The sequence below is a fragment of the Cololabis saira genome, chromosome 17 (assembly GCF_033807715.1).
Source record: "Cololabis saira isolate AMF1-May2022 chromosome 17, fColSai1.1, whole genome shotgun sequence".
NCBI classification, from domain to species: domain Eukaryota; kingdom Metazoa; phylum Chordata; class Actinopteri; order Beloniformes; family Belonidae; genus Cololabis; species Cololabis saira.
In genome coordinates, this window is record NC_084603.1 from 30,148,086 (window position 1) to 30,166,725 (window position 18,640).

Genomic DNA, 18,640 nt, shown 5'->3' on the forward strand with positions numbered 1-18,640 from the left:
TCAATTCCACCGGAACAGTCACCAATCAATTATTTACAGACTTGTATCTTTGTCCTCAACCTTATGACCAATTTCGTGACAAAAAGGATTAATGTTTATTCAATATCCAGGCTAGATAATACACAGCTCCTGTAGGAATCAAATCGATCCTTCAAAAATCAACTATTTGAAATGCAGAATGATTATGTACCTTAAAAACCATCTCCTTTTTACTGGTTAAATAGGTCGTGAGAGTTCAAACTTGAAAAATGCTCATTGAATTCACAAGGTGAGTAAAAGTATAAAAAGATGATTAGGTATATCTACAGATCACAACACGGGAACAAAAATGAATGACACAGTTGTCAGTATAACTCTTCTAAACTTTAAGAAATGTCTTCAGTGTCGTCAATTAAAATTAAAAACACATTTCTTGAACCTGTCCCACGTTGTCATGTTACAGTGAGTCCAAACTAGAAAAATAATACTGAAACAACACTCATCTATGACCTTGATATTCCTGAAACACTCATAAGCCTGCAACACGCTGCTAAATCTTCAAGCACAAATTGATTAAAATGCATTTTTCCTCAAATATCAGGCCTAACAGTAAAACTTGAGTCAGGTTCAGTATGATGTGTAATAGGTTTGAGGGCAGGCTAAAAAAAACAAACATTAAGAGATGAAACCAACAGCCAAGCAGAGTTATAATAGTTTTGAATTTTTCATTTTAGTTTAGTTTTATTTCGTTTTGACTTTTTCTCCTTCAATTCAGTTAGTTTTCATTCGTTTTTAGTGTGGGTTTGCTAGTTTTTATTAGTTTTTATATTTTCAAAAATGCTTAGTTTTAGTTTAGTTTTTATTAGTTTTAGTTTCTACGTCACAGACCGTGAGGCGTTAAGGTGCCGTAGCTGCCAGTTGGAGATAAACGGCCAGAGCGGAATAAATAGATCATACCAAGAGGCTTATATTGACAGGGACAAAAACAGAGGAAATTACAGTTAGGTCCATAAATATTTGGACACTGACACAATTTTCAGTATTCCAGCTCTGTACAACACCACAATGGATTTGAAATGAAACAATCAAGATGTGCTTCAAGTGCAGACTTTCAGCTTTAATTTGAAGGTATTTACATCCAAATCAGGTGAACGGTGTAGGAATTACAACACATTTTATATGTACCTTCCACTTTTTAAGGGACCAAAAGTAATTGGACAACTAACATAATCATACATCAAATTGTCAATTTTTAATATTTTGTTGCAAATCCTTTGCAGTCGATGACAGCCTGAAGTCTGGAACCCATGGACATCACCAGACGCTGGGTTTCGTCCCTGGTGATGCTCTGCCAGGCCTCTGCTGCAGTTGTCTTCACTTCCTGCTTGTTCTTTGGGCATTTTCCCTTCAGTTTTGCCTTCAGCAAGTGAAATGCATGCTCAATCAGATTCAGGTCAGGTGATTGACTTGGCCATTGCAGAACATTTGACTTCTTTGCCTCTTTGGTTGCTTTCGCAGTATGCTTCGGGTCATTGTCCATCTGCATTGTGAAGCGCCGACCAATGAATTTTGAAGCATTTGGCTGAATATGAGCAGATAATATTGCCCGAAACACTTCAGAATTCATTCTGCTGCTTTTGTCAGCTGCCACATCATCAATAAATATAAGAGAAGACTTCACCAGAGGAAATACAGAGGAAATACAGATGGGTTACACAAGGTGTAAACCATTGGTGAGCCTCAAAAACAGGAAGGCCAGATTAAAGTGAACAGTTCCTTCCCTTCTCCATACTCTTCTCTTTCCATCATTGTGGTACAAGTTGATCTTTGTCTCATCTGTCCATAAGATGTTGTTCCAGAACTGCATTGGCTCTTTTAGACGTTTCTTAGCTAACTTTAATCTGGCCTTCCTGTTTTTGAGGCTCACCAATGGTTTACACCTTGTGTAACCCATCTGTATTTCCTCTGTATTTCCTCTGGTGAAGTCTTCTCTTATATTTATTGATGATGTGGCAGCTGACAAAAGCAGCAGAATGAATTCTGAAGTGTTTCGGGCAATATTATCTGCTCATATTCAGCCAAATGCTTCAAAATTCATTGGTCGGCGCTTCACAATGCAGATGGACAATGACCCGAAGCATACTGCGAAAGCAACCAAAGAGGCAAAGAAGTCAAATGTTCTGCAATGGCCAAGTCAATCACCTGACCTGAATCCGATTGAGCATGCATTTCACTTGCTGAAGGCAAAACTGAAGGGAAAATGCCCAAAGAACAAGCAGGAAGTGAAGACAACTGCAGCAGAGGCCTGGCAGAGCATCACCAGGGACGAAACCCAGCGTCTGGTGATGTCTATGGGTTCCAGACTTCAGGCTGTCATCGACTGCAAAGGATTTGCAACAAAATATTAAAAATTGACAATTTGATGTATGATTATGTTAGTTGTCCAATTACTTTTGGTCCCTTAAAAAGTGGAAGGTACATATAAAATGTGTTGTAATTCCTACACCGTTCACCTGATTTGGATGTAAATACCTTCAAATTAAAGCTGAAAGTCTGCACTCGAAGCACATCTTAATTGTTTCATTTCAAATCCATTGTGGTGTTGTACAGAGCTGGAATACTGAAAATTGTGTCAGTGTCCAAATATTTATGGACCTAACTGTATATCTATATTTCAGTTCGTTTTAGTTCGTTTTCTAAAAACGCAATATAGTTTCAGTTAGTTATCGTTTTTGTCTTTTAATTTTCGTTTTTATTTCGTTCAGTTAACGAAATTGTTTTTTCAATTTTAGTTTTCGTTAATTCGTTCGTTTTCGTGAACGATAATAACTCTGCAGCCAAGCGAACATTGCTGTGTGACAAATAACCATTAAGATATTTTTTGTGTCCATTTCTTTTGAATGTCAACTGAATGTTGACAGCAAGTGTTGACATTCACCAGAATATGTAAATGTAAACAAAGAAAAAAATTAGACAATGTTTGCTAAAACCATTACACAACACAATGAGCTGGACATGTCATAAAGCCTCAAAAGCGAAACAATGAAGTGGTCAGCAGCAGAAAAAGGGAGATATTTCATATTTCTTCTTGGTGGAATGATGATAAAGCATTCTGATACTGCACAGTTAAAGCAGGTGGACCATGCAGTACTAAACTCTACTACTCCACTATAATATTTGGACAAGCCTTTAAAGAAAAGCTGGACACCACTTATGTTGGGGTAGTAAAAAAAAAAAAGTATGGTGGCCAGATTTTTACACACCCCTTACCAACAGATTTTGATGAAACAGATTTAATATGATATGAATATTTCCTAAAGAAATTCTTATCAGATCCATGGCCCTACGCCTGGTTTATCCTTCAGCAGCGATCCACAAGCGTGTCTAGATTGTCACGGGGAATTCCACGCCGAACCGTTTTACGCTTTCACAAGGTGTTTTTTCAGACGTGTCGACAGTCCAGCTTATCACAAACGTGCAATGGAAAAAATTTTGCGCATTTGCACATCTCCAGCATCACCGGCTGTGACGTAGTTGGTCAATTTAAAGTCAATAAATCTAGTTACCAGCTGCTTTTGGCCTCATTGATACGATGCAGTTGTGTTGTAACACAACTTGATCATTATGCATTACTGCATTCGTCTTCTGTTGACTATTTTCGCAACACCGGTAGCCGCAGTCACAATATGTCTAACATGAGACGTGTTTTCACCCATCTTCTTTTGCTTTGATTTGAAAAGAAGTCTTGCAGGACGAGATATGGAGCGTTACGGAGAGTGAATAACAGAGTTGTGCTCTCCAAAAGAAACACACAAAAAAATTACATCTGTCCCTGTATTTTAACAGAAAGCTTCATAATCTCAACGTGGATAACACTTTGATCAAAATGTTTTTCCTTGTTTTACTGAACACCTTTTCATGTGTCAGCTGGCATGGATTTATAAAAAGAAGAATCGTCTTCAAGGTCTTATTGAAGTTTGTGGGAAGGCATTAAACAATGTGAATGAACTGTAGAAAGTGTTAACCTTGAAGAAAGCCTGTGCTCTCCCCGGTCCGTCCAGGCCATCCGCTTATAGAGCTTGTTCTGCTTCCTTCCGGCCGCAGATATAATGTGCCGAGGCGAAGGACCATTAGCTTTATGAACTCATTTTTTCCTGTTGCTGTCAACCTCATTAATACCAAAGTGACTTGTATGGTTTGTTTACATATTGCTTACTTTCTCCTTTAGCACGCTTGGCACTAAAATAAACTCTCCCTGTTGACAATAAAGATGATCTTGATCTCTTGATCTAAGACAAATACAAACATTGCATGAAGCATTACCGGAGTCTTTCGTTGAAGTATCAATGTCCTCCGCTGTTGCTTACATAAAGATAAATCTCCAAGTATGCATTACAGGCTACTACTTGTATAAAACCATTCACCATTCTTTTCCCTCCAGCAAATGCAGATAATAATACAAATACTACTACTACTACTAATAATAATAATAATGATAGGCATGTTTAAAGATTTGCGCCAACCTCACGTGTTATCATTAAGCTTTTTTTTCTTTTTCAAGCGCTTTAATACCATATAGCTATAATGCATCAGTTGCTGAAACTTTAATTAGAGGATATCCTCCTTAAGACAACTTTTTAGAATAAATGGCAAATATACACTCATGCTGCATGATACAATCATCACAAATCACATGGTGATCCGACTGGATTTACTCAGCCAGTCCTTTACCTGGGCCTTAGTTTGGCTGTAATGCCTACGTATAATCCTTTCAGTAACACGTTTGTGATTAGTGTGTACCAGAGATCTATGAGCTGGTAAAATTCAGCATCGTCTACGAGTGACAAAGTCTGTAGATCCTAATTCATCACTATGTGTTGATTATTTTCTCTGTCCTTCCCACCGTCTCTTTGAGTTGGAAGGTAAAGTTGTCAGTGCTTCATTAATTCTTGGCTGATTAAGTGGCTTGACTGGGCTCCTTTGGGCTGCAAACATTAACTCAGGGTGGAGAGGAAAAAGCTTACGGTCTAAAGTTGTCTCTGCAGTGTTATTTTCATTTCCACAGTTCTCTGTTTTTCTGCACGGCAGTTCTGACACACAACATACCTCTTTGGTAGTTTGTGGTTTCCAACAACTTCACGAAATCCAAAGTGAGACTGTGTTCAACTATGAAACACGTCTTATTTATCACACTCTCTTCCATAATATTTTTACTCTGTCTGGTGTTCATGGGGAAAATAAGCTGAAGCCTATCTACAACTGCATATATAACTTATTTTCTAGGTTTAACAAGTAAAGATGTTATGACTGAGTGTCAAGTGGTTGTTAACCTGAGGTATGGGAATTATAGTTGAATACAGCCTTGAACTTCTTCACTATTAATGATTTCAAGTCAGTAAGGACTTTTGAGGTAACTTTGTTGAATCCTTGAGTATTTTCCAAGTTCTCAACACTTCCGCATTTCACAAAATGTACATTCGTAGCACTCACACAAGAGCATTAACACAAAATACGCATTCAGCCTCACTTCCTGTTATTGATTGCAAAATTTATGAGCCTGCGGGTTTACAAAAATCACTTCTGAAAGCTTCTGGGTCTAAGACCAGTCTGAGCTCTGGGGACTGTTTCCAGTCTACGCAGATGGAAAATTTCTGCTGCAACAATAACATACCAACCTGATGGAGGCCCAAGCAAAGCAAACATATTCACTCAAAGACATTAAGAAAAATATGTAACGACTTTGGGCCGTAAGGCAGACATGTAATGTAGAAGTATTAACACTGGCTCATTAATAAGAAAGTGAAGCAAGTATGACTGAACCTAAACAACAACCTCGATTTCAAGCATTTATCAAATAGTGTTCAAAATAGTGACAAACACATTTATGGATTTTAAAGACAAAAAAGCGCCCCTTAGATCAGAAGATAACGCGCTCTACTGACTCCGCACTGAGGCCACCCACCCGTTGCTCTGGTAAGAGATGTACATTTTTCTCATTCCATTCTCCAACACGTTAACATCTGTCCCACGTCGAAGCTCTGTGGAGCTCTTTAAGTCACGCCTCCAGCAGGCCATTTGAGAATCCGTGTCTGCAGGCTATATCTTTGCTTTACAAGCCCTGGCTTCTCCCTCATTTCAGGACACATAGCTGAAGGCACTTAGAGCTTCACTCATCTGCCCAGTTTATCTGCATCTTTGAAAACACTGCCATCGGCTTACCCACCTCTTTGTTATGACTTTCATTCATTCAATGTAATTCTTGTAATGTAATAATCATTCTTGACTGTAGCCATAGCATATCTTTGGGATTTGGAGATTATGCCAAGTTGTAAGCATTTGCTGTCATTATAACTAACAGTCTTCAAATACTATCGGAAAAAGTAGTAAAAATTAATTTCGAAGGGCATATAAAAACAGGAACGTTTTTCCCCACATCATCCATTCCACAAATAAACTGTTTACTTCCTACATAACATCATCCATTGATTCAAAACGGCTATGTAGTGCCAGCAAAGTCAGAAGTTAAAATCCTATTCCTGACTGCATCCCAAGACCTGGTAGATGCAGTATTTTGGGCTAGAGCCCGTGGAGAAAGCAAGGACACTGAGCAAGCAAATATGTCAAAGAGAAACTCACACTGCCTCTCACACAGCACTAATTCAGTACACACAAAAAGAAAGCGCATAAATTAAATAAGACAGCCAGGCCCCACCTAGTACACAGACATGGCTGCACATCAAGAAGACCGTGTGTGTGTGTGTGTGTGTGTGTGTGTGTGTGTGTGTGTATATATGTGTGAATTATGGCCACCAGGAATGAGCTCAACATTCCAGCAGGCAGAGACGCACAGTTTTCATGGTGCTTTGGTGACAGCACTGTGGTCCTCTGTTATATCCAGCAAACTCACCATTTCTTTGTGCATTCTACCATTAGTTCTTGATAGGAAGCCACAAACTGGAATTTGGAGGCATGCTTCCCCACTCGCTGCAGTCTCTTCCACACCGAGGCCATGTTTCTTTGGAAGGGTTTCTCTGAGGCTATCCTGTCCTGGATGTCCTTCTTTGGGCTTCCTCAACACGAAATCACGCTAGTGTTTATATGGATCTGAGCATGTCAAACCGGCACAGACACATAGCTCATGTTTCCCCGGAAATACGTGGAGAAAAAGAAAAAAAGAGAGAGAGGGAGGGAGGGGGAAGTATAAGACTGTATCCAGCGGTGACTGATGATCTTTTACAAACTGCCTGCTGAATCCAAATGCGAGGACATTAAATCTCTGCAGCAGACCAGATCTGATTTAATGACGCGCATGGTGCTAAGAGGAAAAGTACTCCGTCATTTTCAAAGGCGTGATGAGTAGTCCAACCGAGTAAAAATACCATGTTCCCATCTGGTGATCTCCCTGCAAAGAGAAATTAAAGAGACAACAGTCAGTACAGAGAGAGAGCCGGGGCACTTCAAGTGAACGCACCACTAAAGGCTGATTTATGGTTCCGCGTCACACCGACGCAGAGCCTGCAGCGTAGGTTACGCGGCGAAGCGCCCGTACGGTGCGCGTTGCCGCGTACCCTACGCCGTCGATTTAACGCGGAACCATAAATCAGTCTTAAATCTTGATCTTCTCGGGGTCAGGCGGTGGATTTGGTCACAACCAGTACTGGAGTTGAGGGGGGATGGCATCCCCCCTGAAATAAAAACGGTCAAAATCATCCCCCCTGTAAAACTGCCATCCCCCCTTCCCATCCCTTATGTCATTTCATCAATGAATGTGGTTTTACTGCTATTTCAATATTTAGAGTCATCACCAGAAAAATAACACCAGAAAAATTACTTATTCGACAATTTTCACCTGTTTCAAGTACATTTTCACTTGAAATAAGATTTATCTTCTCATGACAAGCAAAAAAATCTTGTTCCACTGGCAGATTTTTCTACTTATTTTAAGTGAAAATCTACTTGAAACAGGTGAAAATTGTTTTTTCCAGTGATGAGTCTTGTTTTAAGTGTAATGAGATTTTTTTACTAAAATGAGACATTTTAACTAGAAATAAGACTAATATTCTTGTTAAGATTTTGAGTTTTTGCAGTGATCCATTTTACTTATCCTGTGAAGGACAGAGTCATATTGATAAGTTCAGAAAACTGTTTTTTTAATTGTTGTGTTTTGATGTATTTGATGTAAGCCCAGTGGATATTTAAAGCTTACAGAAGGCTGCATTTAACTGCTGCTATGTCATTCCTGCAGTATTATTATTGGTTACAACTAATAACTAATACGTGTATCTGCCAAACCTTGAGCGATGCGGACTGGTTCGGTGTTAAAACACACATGTATGAGCCAGAGAGGCTGTGACATGACACTAAGATGAGCCAGGTCACACATACAGTCACCGAAGCTGCAGTGATCCTGATGTGATCATGATCATCATAATGATCCTGGTGTAAACATGAGGTGTGATGGCTGTTTGGATCCAGATAATAACCCTATTCCCTGATCCTGCCCCGGAGCCCCCGAGCAGACACTCACCTGAGCTCAGTCCGGGGCTGGTGCTGGTGCCGGGCTGTGTTGTCAGCAGCAGGAGCGGGTTGATCTGGTCCTGATCCACCAGGGCTAACTAGCGGGGCTAGCCGCTAGCCGCCGCAGCGCGGCGCGGCCGGAAACAACACCGTTCACACATTCAGACTGAAACTCCAGCCGTCTGTCCCCGCCGGAGCCGCGGCCGAGCTGGACTAGACTATCCGTGCTGGTAAAAGGGATTCCCACCGCGCCGTATTCCGATAGTTACAGTTAGTTTGGCTGACCTGCTTCTCTGGAGGTGGTAAAGTTTAGCAGGTTTCCCGGGAAACAGTTTTTACTGCTCGGTATTTTCAGAATAAAACTAAAAATATTTTTTTGATTTGATTTCTTTTATTTTTGTACATGTAAAAAAGAAACAACACTTCATGAGAAGTTCAAGAAAACAACATTAAAACAAAATAAAGAATTTCATCCTTTAAAAGTTGCTAACTTGATTTACATGTGCCAAAAAAGGAGTAGGAAGAAGTGTAAACTTATTTATAAATATTCTCACACACTGTACTCACACTGCTAAGTAACATTATTATTATTATTATTATTATTATTATTATTATTATTATTATTATTATTATTATTATTATTATTATTACTATTATATACTGTAATTATACTCACACACATACTTATACATGCATACATACATACATACATACACATAGTTGCATATTTCTATATATCTGTACACATATGCCCATATAGATATTTATATAAATATTCTGTACATAAATATACACAGATCTACCCATTCACCCAATAGTGTTATATCAGGCCCCTAAAAGCCGCTAAACCCCTTCCTCTTTGTACCTCGTGAGAATCATGTTATATGCAACTTTACGTACTATTTTTTAGCAACACATATGTAAATCATCTAAGAAATCACCATCTATGTAGTAATACTACTTTAATTGTCTTATTTCACAGCGATATGTTAAAGGGAAGGTCCATCTTTTGTTGTAGTAACAACACATGGGTTTTACTTTGAAAGCAACTGTTCTTACTTCCGGTCAACTTTAATGTAACTTGAGTCGACTTGATTCACTTTCTCCTCTGCATTTAATCTGCAGCCTGGAAGACAAATCTGACAAATATTGGCGGACAGCTATTGGTGAGATTCCTGTGCCATTTATGGATTGTTTATTGATTTATAAGACATTTATGGATTTTTGTTAATACACTGGCCAAATCAGTTATCAATAGACTATGAATGGTGCATTCTTTGGCTTTTCTACAAAGGCTTTATGCAATCAATCAATCAATCAAACTTTATGTGGATAGGAATTTTCATACCACTTGTGCAACTCAATGTATTTTGCAGGTTTAAAGCTGAAGTAAGTAGTTTTTAATTTAAAAAGAATACAAAAAACTCTCTTTTTCTACCACCAAAACACAGTACACATGTCATACACACAAACCAACAAATACCTAGACCTATACTAATATTTGATTAAATGAAGCAGATATTGACAAAATACCACCCTTACCACGAAACTCTGAAGATCATCAATTAAAACACATAAACAGATAACTAAGCAACTAAATGACTAAACAGATTTGTGCTAAATGTAGAGCATTAATGAGTGAATAAATAAACAATTCATAATAAACCATAAAACAATCTTGATTAAATAAAACTAAAACCTAAAAATTCAGTTAATTTAAAAGATCAATTAAGGTGCTTCTGGAGTTTCTTTTTTAATATACTCAGCTTCCCTCAGATCTTCTGGTAGAGTGCTCCATAAACGTGGGCCATAGTAGTAAAAAAAAAAGAGGCCTCACCATATGTTCTTGTCCAGGGAATAACTAAGAATCTGCCACCAGAGCCCTGAGGGAACAGAGGGTTGGAGGACATTCATAGGTTCCAGCACTCATTCAACTCTGATGAATAATGACATCATAGAAGATATTGATTCACATGTCAAGTTGTCGATGAGGAGCACAGCATTTGGAAAATAACCTGCTGAAGATTGTGACAAAATAGTCTTTATCTGTACAAGAGTAAACTGTCCTGCTGCACTGAGGATGAAAACAATACATCCATATTAGGCTTTTAAAAATGAATCCCCTCAAATGAATGGAGGCTTCCTAATCCTGTCACATTAACAAGTAGGTGTCAGCTTTTGGCTCGTAAATGCCACAAGGTCTTTTTCACATGTTGAGAGGAAATAAAACACCCACCCTTTATCAGAAATCAATACCCCATCCCCTCTCACGTCCTTGTTAACCACAGGCTCATGAATGCAGTGCAACAGAAGCAGGATTAAATAAGTGCTTCATATGGAAATATGATACAAAACAGATTAATCCAGTCTAAAGCAAATGATATGAACTTAATAACAGGAAATTGATATCTGATCCTGCATGTGGCTTAGGATTCTGAGAATTATGTGGGGAGGAAATGGGCTACATCTGCTCTTTTTGTACATTTTGTTTTATTTACTTCTAAGTCCTAGGAAATGTTCTGATTTTTAAGCCAATGAAAATGATTTAGATTGTATGAAATATTGAGCAGTGTACTGTACTGGACTGTACAGCCGGTTATCTGTTTTATTTCTTGGAAATAAATGCACTTCTGGATCAGGTTTGACAGTTTTGATCATAAAACCCTTCATATCGCTCTCAGTATCAAGGCACAAAGCTGCATCACAGATCAGCTTTCATTTATATGTGTCCTTCTAAATGGTTTGAGCTTCATGGTCAGAGTGGATTTAACAGCAGGGGGATCTGCACATCCCGCCGCTCTGCGTCACCCGTTTACATTTTACTCTGACAGATTACAGGGAGCCTCCCTGCATGCATCAAGGAATGCTTTGATGTGACAAATGACCCGGTGCTAAATGATGCTTTGTGTGTCTGTCCACATGTCAACATAGGCCTCATTTCATAAATAACACTGGGGGGCGACAGGCCTGGTGGTGAGGGTTGTTCGGTGTGAAAGAATGAGCGTATTACAGAATGGCCTTGAGAGAGCACAGCAAAGTTCAAGTAGAGCCCTGTGGGTGCCATCCTTCAAACTCCCACCTTTTTCTGAAAACAAAGAAAATCTTCATGCACATCCTCCAAAATGGTTTTATTATGTATCTTTATAGCGCGTTATTTCCTTCATTATTGAAGAAACGAGCCTGGCAAATATCCTCACAGCAAAAAAACATCACTTTGACGCAACTCCCCGGGAGTTATTTTTATGTGTAAATAAATTCTTCTGAGGCTAAATTACAAAAAGAAGCCAACTTTGCTCTACTTGGATAAAATGCTCTGTTTCTGGATACATCCAGAGTAGATTATGAATCTAAGGTGAATGAGAACACAGAACACAGTCAGAGAACGTTGTGTTTCCAAACACAGTTAATGATTACCAGATTTATGGGGTTTAGAATTGGCTCATCTCTGCTGCTAATGCACTGGTATGATTTTAACCCTTGATTAGTGCGTTTGTTATATCTTTGTGCACTAATAAAAATCAAGTCCATATGATGGGACCCTTTGCTGATGATAAACACTTTTGATTTAACGCACAGATGGAGAAGTTTTATACTGATTGTGATCAGAGCGGTTTCATATTCAGCCAACTGCGAGTACAGCAAGAGCTCCACACCTAACTTCTGTTTCTCAGTCATCTGTGCGCCCACTCACCGCCTCCGTGGTGAGCCAACAAAAACACGTCCCCCAGGATGGAAGCCAGCTCCTCCAGTGCAGTCTCTGGCGTTTTGAGTTAGACCACTTGAAAAGACCTGTTGACAAAGCGGAGTTCTTTAGATACAAGCCAAGTGAGTCTGCAGCACTTGAGAGCAGCAACGATAGCCAAAAGTATCAGTCCTAACCAGTGATGTGGGACAAAGAGAAAACATTTGAATGTTTTGCTACAGGCAGAATTGAAAAGCGAAAATATATTGATAGAAAAACTAGTTAGAATAGTTCAAAGCTTGCCTTTTAAAAAATACTGCACCTGATATGAGGCTTATCTATGTTTTGAATAAAATAATGTAAATAATTTTGAATTCCAATGATTTGGAGTTCAACAAAACAAACAAAAATGTACATTTTCTATCAGATATATCAGATCTATCAGAAAATACCAAAAATATGTGACTCAGACAGCTTCGACCATCATATCCCGTTTCTCTCTCCAATATTTGTGCTTGTTGCCATGTGAAAATGTGATTGATATGCTTGCAGTGCCAGATAAACATCTCGTGTTTTGAAGTGCACCATCCTGACTCCTGACAGAGTGTCTGATCTGTATCAGTTACAGGAAGCCTCTATGTTTTCAGACGCTTGACTGGATTTAAAGATGGATGAAGGGCATGGCAGTTTCCTCTAAGATCCAGCCATCAGTACCACAACCGAATCAAATATGGACGTGATTTATGTGGGATACGGTCACAGGTTTTAAAAGGTGCAATTACTCACAACACCTCCTCTAGAGAAACTATTGTTTCTCAAAGTAAAATGACAAAGATCTGATCATCTCCGGAGCATTAACAGATTCAGAGTGAAGTCGCTGTGCTCAGCGACAGGCTGAGCGATTCACAGATTTCACCGACACGGAAGCAGCAATATGTGCAGTTCTTTAAACGGCCACTAGGATCCAGCTATGAGGGAAAAAGAAAGTCAGAGGCTGCGTCCGAAATCGCAGACTTCCACCCTAATGAACATGCAAAATGAGTATGCAAGATTTTTTAGTGCGTCCGAAACATTAGAACGTACTCAATAGTAGCTCTATCCATACTCATTCCGGAGAAATGTATTAGTGTGGATTGATGGACACTAGCCAAGCAGAAACTTCCCACAATGCAATGCAGCGGTGTTTGGTTGCTAAGTGATACGTATATGTCATAAGTATAATATTAAGTATAATAATATTATTATATAATATTAATATTATAATATTCGTATATAATAATATTATATAATGTCATCTTGTTTGGGCCAGGATAAACGGGAAATAGCGGAGCGGAGCTGCTACTGCTGCTGTTACCATGGTAACAACTGCTACTGCTGCTCTGACATGTCACTTCCTCCCAACGGCAGGAAGTGACGTGTGCGCTCTTAATAGTACGTCCGAATTAATGCATACTACTGATATTTACTCAAAAGTGTGCCGAATTTAAGTATACTTTTTAGTACTGTTTAGTATGGCATTTCGGACGCACCGAAACTCTTTTGACCACCCAAAAGAAAAACAATGCTAGTGTTCCAATTTACATATTTGAACACTAGCAATTTACATATTTGGCAACAGCTACTGACGTAATTAGTTAACTGAGGTAAATGAGGTAACTATGTCAATTGAGGTAACTAGGTTAACTGAGGTAACTGAGGTGAATGAGGTTACCAAGGTAACTGAGGTTAATGAGGTAACCAAGGTAACTGAGGTTAATGAGGTAACTAAGGTAACTGAGGTACGGTACAGATTCCAAGTGACCACCAGGCTGGTTCGTTCCTCCAACTTGCTCATGTCTGGATCAGTCGAGGTCAGGTGGAGTCAGCTCTGGTTAAGATTCAGGCCCCGTAGGTTCAGACAGGCTTCAAATCCACTCTTCACAAACCTACTGGAGATACCACAGAGGCTTTGTCAGGTTCTTTTTTTACACAGTCTGTGAGTGGAAACCGTTGCACTGACTCAGGAACACGTCATAAAATAAACATCTCCTGTTTCGAAGCGCGCCATCCTGACTCCTGCCAGTGTCTGATTCCAGGACAGTTTACTGCTGGAGCCACTAACGTACAGTAAGCTGCTAATCTACTTTGCAATCATATAACTGCACAAAGCAAGTTCCCCAGGACGCTTCACTGGCTCTGAGCTTATTTGGAGGATGGAGGTGTTGGACATTAAGGATTGAGAAATAAGAAATAATGGGTACAGTGTCCTTTGCGCTTAAGAAGAGTAGGACTATCCTATTGTCTATCAGTACATAGTTATAAGGAAGCATCATGGTTTTGGGTGCATAAGATGACATCGTATGGAAAACAAGCACACGTGAAGGCACCATTAGTGCTATACTTTATATAGGATCAACAAATCATCATCTGTCAAGGCCTTGCTTATTTCAGCAACATACTTCCAGTCCACATTTTGAAAATATTAAAAGTCCCAGTGCATTGCCGTCCTGCCTGAAAGCAATGCCATCAATAATTTAAAAAAAATATGTAAAAGAGAAGAAAAATACACCAATAAAGGGCTAGAACTTCCTAGGACTTCCTGTCTCAAGCACAGAACACCAGTAATACATGCCTGCCACTTTAAACACACAAACTGCACTTGTTAATACACAAATCCATTAAAAACAAAAAACAGAGAAAGAAGTTTCTCAATCACCAACCGACGGGAATGCAACGGGGCCTCAAGGCATGCCACAAGTTAGCAAAGCGCACAGGTGTAATCATAAAACTATGCCAATACACCTACAGTTTTGGGTATACAGCAAGCTCACACCTGCTCTCTGAGAGTTGCCAAGATGTGTTCTGGGAAACAAAAGCGATTTCTCAACTGAGGTGAAGTTAGTCATATCAGGCGGAGGGAGACAGCAGAAGTAAACTATTAAAAAAAGCGTGCATCAATAAGTAACTCTTGGCATTAAAGGGAACGATCAAGGCCATGATTTTTATCTGTGTGTTAGTGTCTGGAGGAGAAGCAAAGTCCTGTTGGGAGTCTATTAAGATGTTCAAACAGAGTATCTGTTACAGTCTGTAAATGCATTAAACCTGGTCAGAGAAGACTCTCCGGTGATGCCACAGCACGGCACTCGCCGTGTCACTCTGAAACTTGAATTAGATTAATCTGTTTTTTGCCTGCTGAGGAATAGAGTTGCAGGGAAAGCAAATTACCCATTTATGCTCATCTGAGCACTTATCAGATCTGAGTGAAATTAAACCCACATTCAACATAGAGCCCGGGTTGTGCACAGCCTGCACAATGATCCTCAGTCGGAGGAATCGCTTTGCCTTCAGAGAAGCGTGGGGATGATTACATACGGCCTGCTAGCGGCTGATAGTGAAAACCAATTCATCACATTACCACTTTATGCTGACGGTGAGAGCAGCACAGAGCGGGGCGACACAGTGGACAGCAGCGCTTTACAGCAATTACAAAATAAATGTTTACTCAAGCTGCCAGAGATTGAAATCCCATCACCTGCTGAGGGTTTGCTGAGTGCAGCTGGCAGGAGCATCTTTGAGTGACCCGTGCCCAGGAGTTCAACGTCCATGTTAACAATTAAAGTTGACAAAAATCCACTCTGACTTTAAAACAATGATTAAAGTGCACAGCGGCCGAGCATTTGCTTCCTGTTTGGCGATATATGCACAATTCAAGATGCAGACGATTCTTGCAGGCCGTTACTGGACCATAACATGCTCGGTTTATAATTTATGTAGAGTTAAGGTAGCATAAAAAACGGAGTGAAACACATTTGGTTAGGTCATAGTGCCCCCTATAAATCAAGGTAGCTCTTCAACATCGTCCTGAAAGTTTCAAAGACTTATGCAAAGAGACAAAGAAGACAAAGAAAGACAGAAATAGTTCAAGAATGTACAAATAACACGACTATCGATACTCTCCAATCAGCAGATTTGCTGGTTGCAGGTGAGGGTGCCAAGGTGGGGTAAATAAGGAGCATCCATCAATGGCTTTGTCTTTTCAAGCAAGCATGAGTCATGGCTTGAGTTTGTGCCAAAGTCCATCAGATAATCAATCAAAAACAAATATATAAGTACAAATAATGATCCACTGCAGTGGGCTGGTGACCTGTCCATGGTGTACGCCTTCCTTTCCCCCAGAGAGAGTTGGGATTGGCCCCAGTCCAACCCTGTGACCCTGAGTAGGAATAAGCAGATACAGATAATGGATGGATGGATAAATGAATTAACGAGCAGAATAACTGGAACAAACTATGTTCTTTTTGACATTTATAGGCCTTAAAATTATGAAAAGATTATCCACTTGTCAGTTGATTCATGTGGGCAGAGATGTTCCTCGGAGAATTACTGTAATCCGGTCTCATTGGTGGCTCTAAGTGATGTCTGGTTTCTCTCGTTTTTAAAAGGAGCCATTTCTATAAAAAGGGTCAGAAAATGTCAAATAAATGTAAATGTGTGGAGGCACAGCAGAATGCTCCACGTTTGTTGGTCTCAACAAAAAATAAAGGGGAAGGAGCCAGACAGGCGGCACTAAATCAGCTCACTGCTGCAAGATCATTAGTGAAACATTGTCGAGTTAGTATCAGCTCACTGAATGAACAGTGACAGTGCAGCACACAAGTCACTCTTCAGTCGCTCTGCCCCCAGAGAAAGCTCCTCACTTCCATTCACACAACCTGAACAAAGGCTGAATTAGTCCCTGGATGACTGTCTGTGGGCCGGAGAGTTTCGGGGAGCGTTGAGTGCAGAGTGGTTTCCCCCTGAGCTCCAGCGGCACAGATAAGACTTTTTTTTTTTAATGGCCTGTTAATTAACGGCGCAGAAGCTGGATGAAGTCATTAAGATGTTTGCTGCCACCGGTAATGAAGCAACACCTCCGAACATGTTTGATATGCAGAGTCGTTAAACAGACATTTCTCTTCCGTGCTGCATTTTCTTCTCGTGTGGCACAAAGCAGCTGATCTGTTTCAATATCTGGGGCATAGTTACTCTGTTTAATGCTTTAATACTGTCACAAGACAGTATTAAAGGACAGCATTATTCCTCCATGGGTTGTGGTTTTGCTCTGTTGGTCTTCATTTATGTGTTGATTTTGAAGAATAATCTCTTGAACGGAAAATATTCCATCAACATGTCATCTTCTACCCAAGCACACATATTTGGCCCATAATTTTATTTGGGTACCTACTCAAGTAGTTTTAGCCTACAAAATCTTGATTATGATGGTTTTATCTTATTTTTAATGGTCACATTTTGCTAAAAACTCCTTTTTGTCCCCCTCTAGGAGCCCTTCCGGTTTAGTTTTTGTTTCTTTAAAGTCCATTTCCTGAAAGGATCTGGTTGAATATTCAAAATCTGAATGTCTTCTAGTATTTCTATAAGTCCTTGACCCCATTTTAAATTGTGATGTGGTGAAGGAATAATGGCAGAAGAAGTTTGTAAGGAACCCAGAAGAAGACTACCAAGAACTGATGTGGTCAAACTTCAAGTGCTCAAAGGATTTTCTACGAAAAGCTTCGGTACCTCGAGAGCAACGATGGATGACGTTTTAAATATTTTATTTCAGGGAGGATGTTTTATATAAACAGTATATGTAACGTTCATACAATAGAAAAATATCCTCATTATGAAGTTTGGTAACTTGAGATGTCAAAAAGATCTTGTCACAAACTGCTCACAATCACCCACTCGTCACCATAGTTACTCAAAAACAGGATTAATATGAAGTGTAATTATGGAATATTGTAAAAGGGGTAGGATTAAATAAGCATGACTTCTTCCCACCCCCTTTTCAAACATGTTAGACAGGATTTGTGTGTTGTGTGTGTTGTTATGTGTGTGCATGTATATAGATATGTGTGTGCACATTAGGTATAGATTTATTTTATAGATTCATTTATTTTGTGTTCATTCATTTAAAATAGATTCATTTATTTATATAAATTTAGTTACAAAGGGACTCTATATGTTCAAAATGCATGTGTATGCACTTGTGTGTATATATATATATATATATATATATATATATATATATAATATATATATATATATATATACATAGTATAATAATAGTATAATAATAAATAGATTCATACTACAGTTAATGTTGTTCTGTACAAAGGTTTTGACATGTCTGGAATGAATCAATAAAATAAAGATGAATGAATGGAAATCATACGAGAGTACGGATATAAACAAGCCCAACTTTCGGATGTTGCAGCTGCGAGGAAGTGCAGGAAATCATAATCATCTTTGCTTTCCTGAAGGACGGTCCAGTGTTTCCTATTCTAAAAAAAAAACAGGGCGGTGTTTGTCGGAGTGAGAAACGCAGGACAGTATCCGACAGCTTATTTACAGTCATCTTTGAAGTAAATTGAGTCTTTCCTGGTCAGTGGGTCAGATCAAGAATTAAAAGTAGAATCAAAGTCCTACTTTTGTTTAAAAAAA

The 18,640-nt window shown here is 39.3% G+C and overlaps 1 protein-coding gene across 6 annotated transcripts in view; it reads right to left on the reverse strand.

The window, feature by feature from the left end:
• ehbp1 (EH domain binding protein 1) overlaps positions 1-8,808 on the reverse strand; it is a 155,631-nt gene extending 146,823 nt beyond the window's left edge. For all 6 annotated transcript variants that reach the window (XM_061746070.1, XM_061746068.1, XM_061746069.1 and 3 more), the window contains exons 1-2: positions 8,507-8,808; positions 6,887-7,381 (exon numbers count right to left, since the gene is read on the reverse strand). In XM_061746070.1, the coding sequence (XP_061602054.1) occupies positions 6,887-6,990 (104 nt within the window). In that variant the 5' untranslated portion in view covers positions 6,991-7,381; positions 8,507-8,808. The remainder of the gene's footprint in view (positions 1-6,886; positions 7,382-8,506) is intronic.
• Between the last annotated feature and the right edge of the window lie 9,832 nt (positions 8,809-18,640).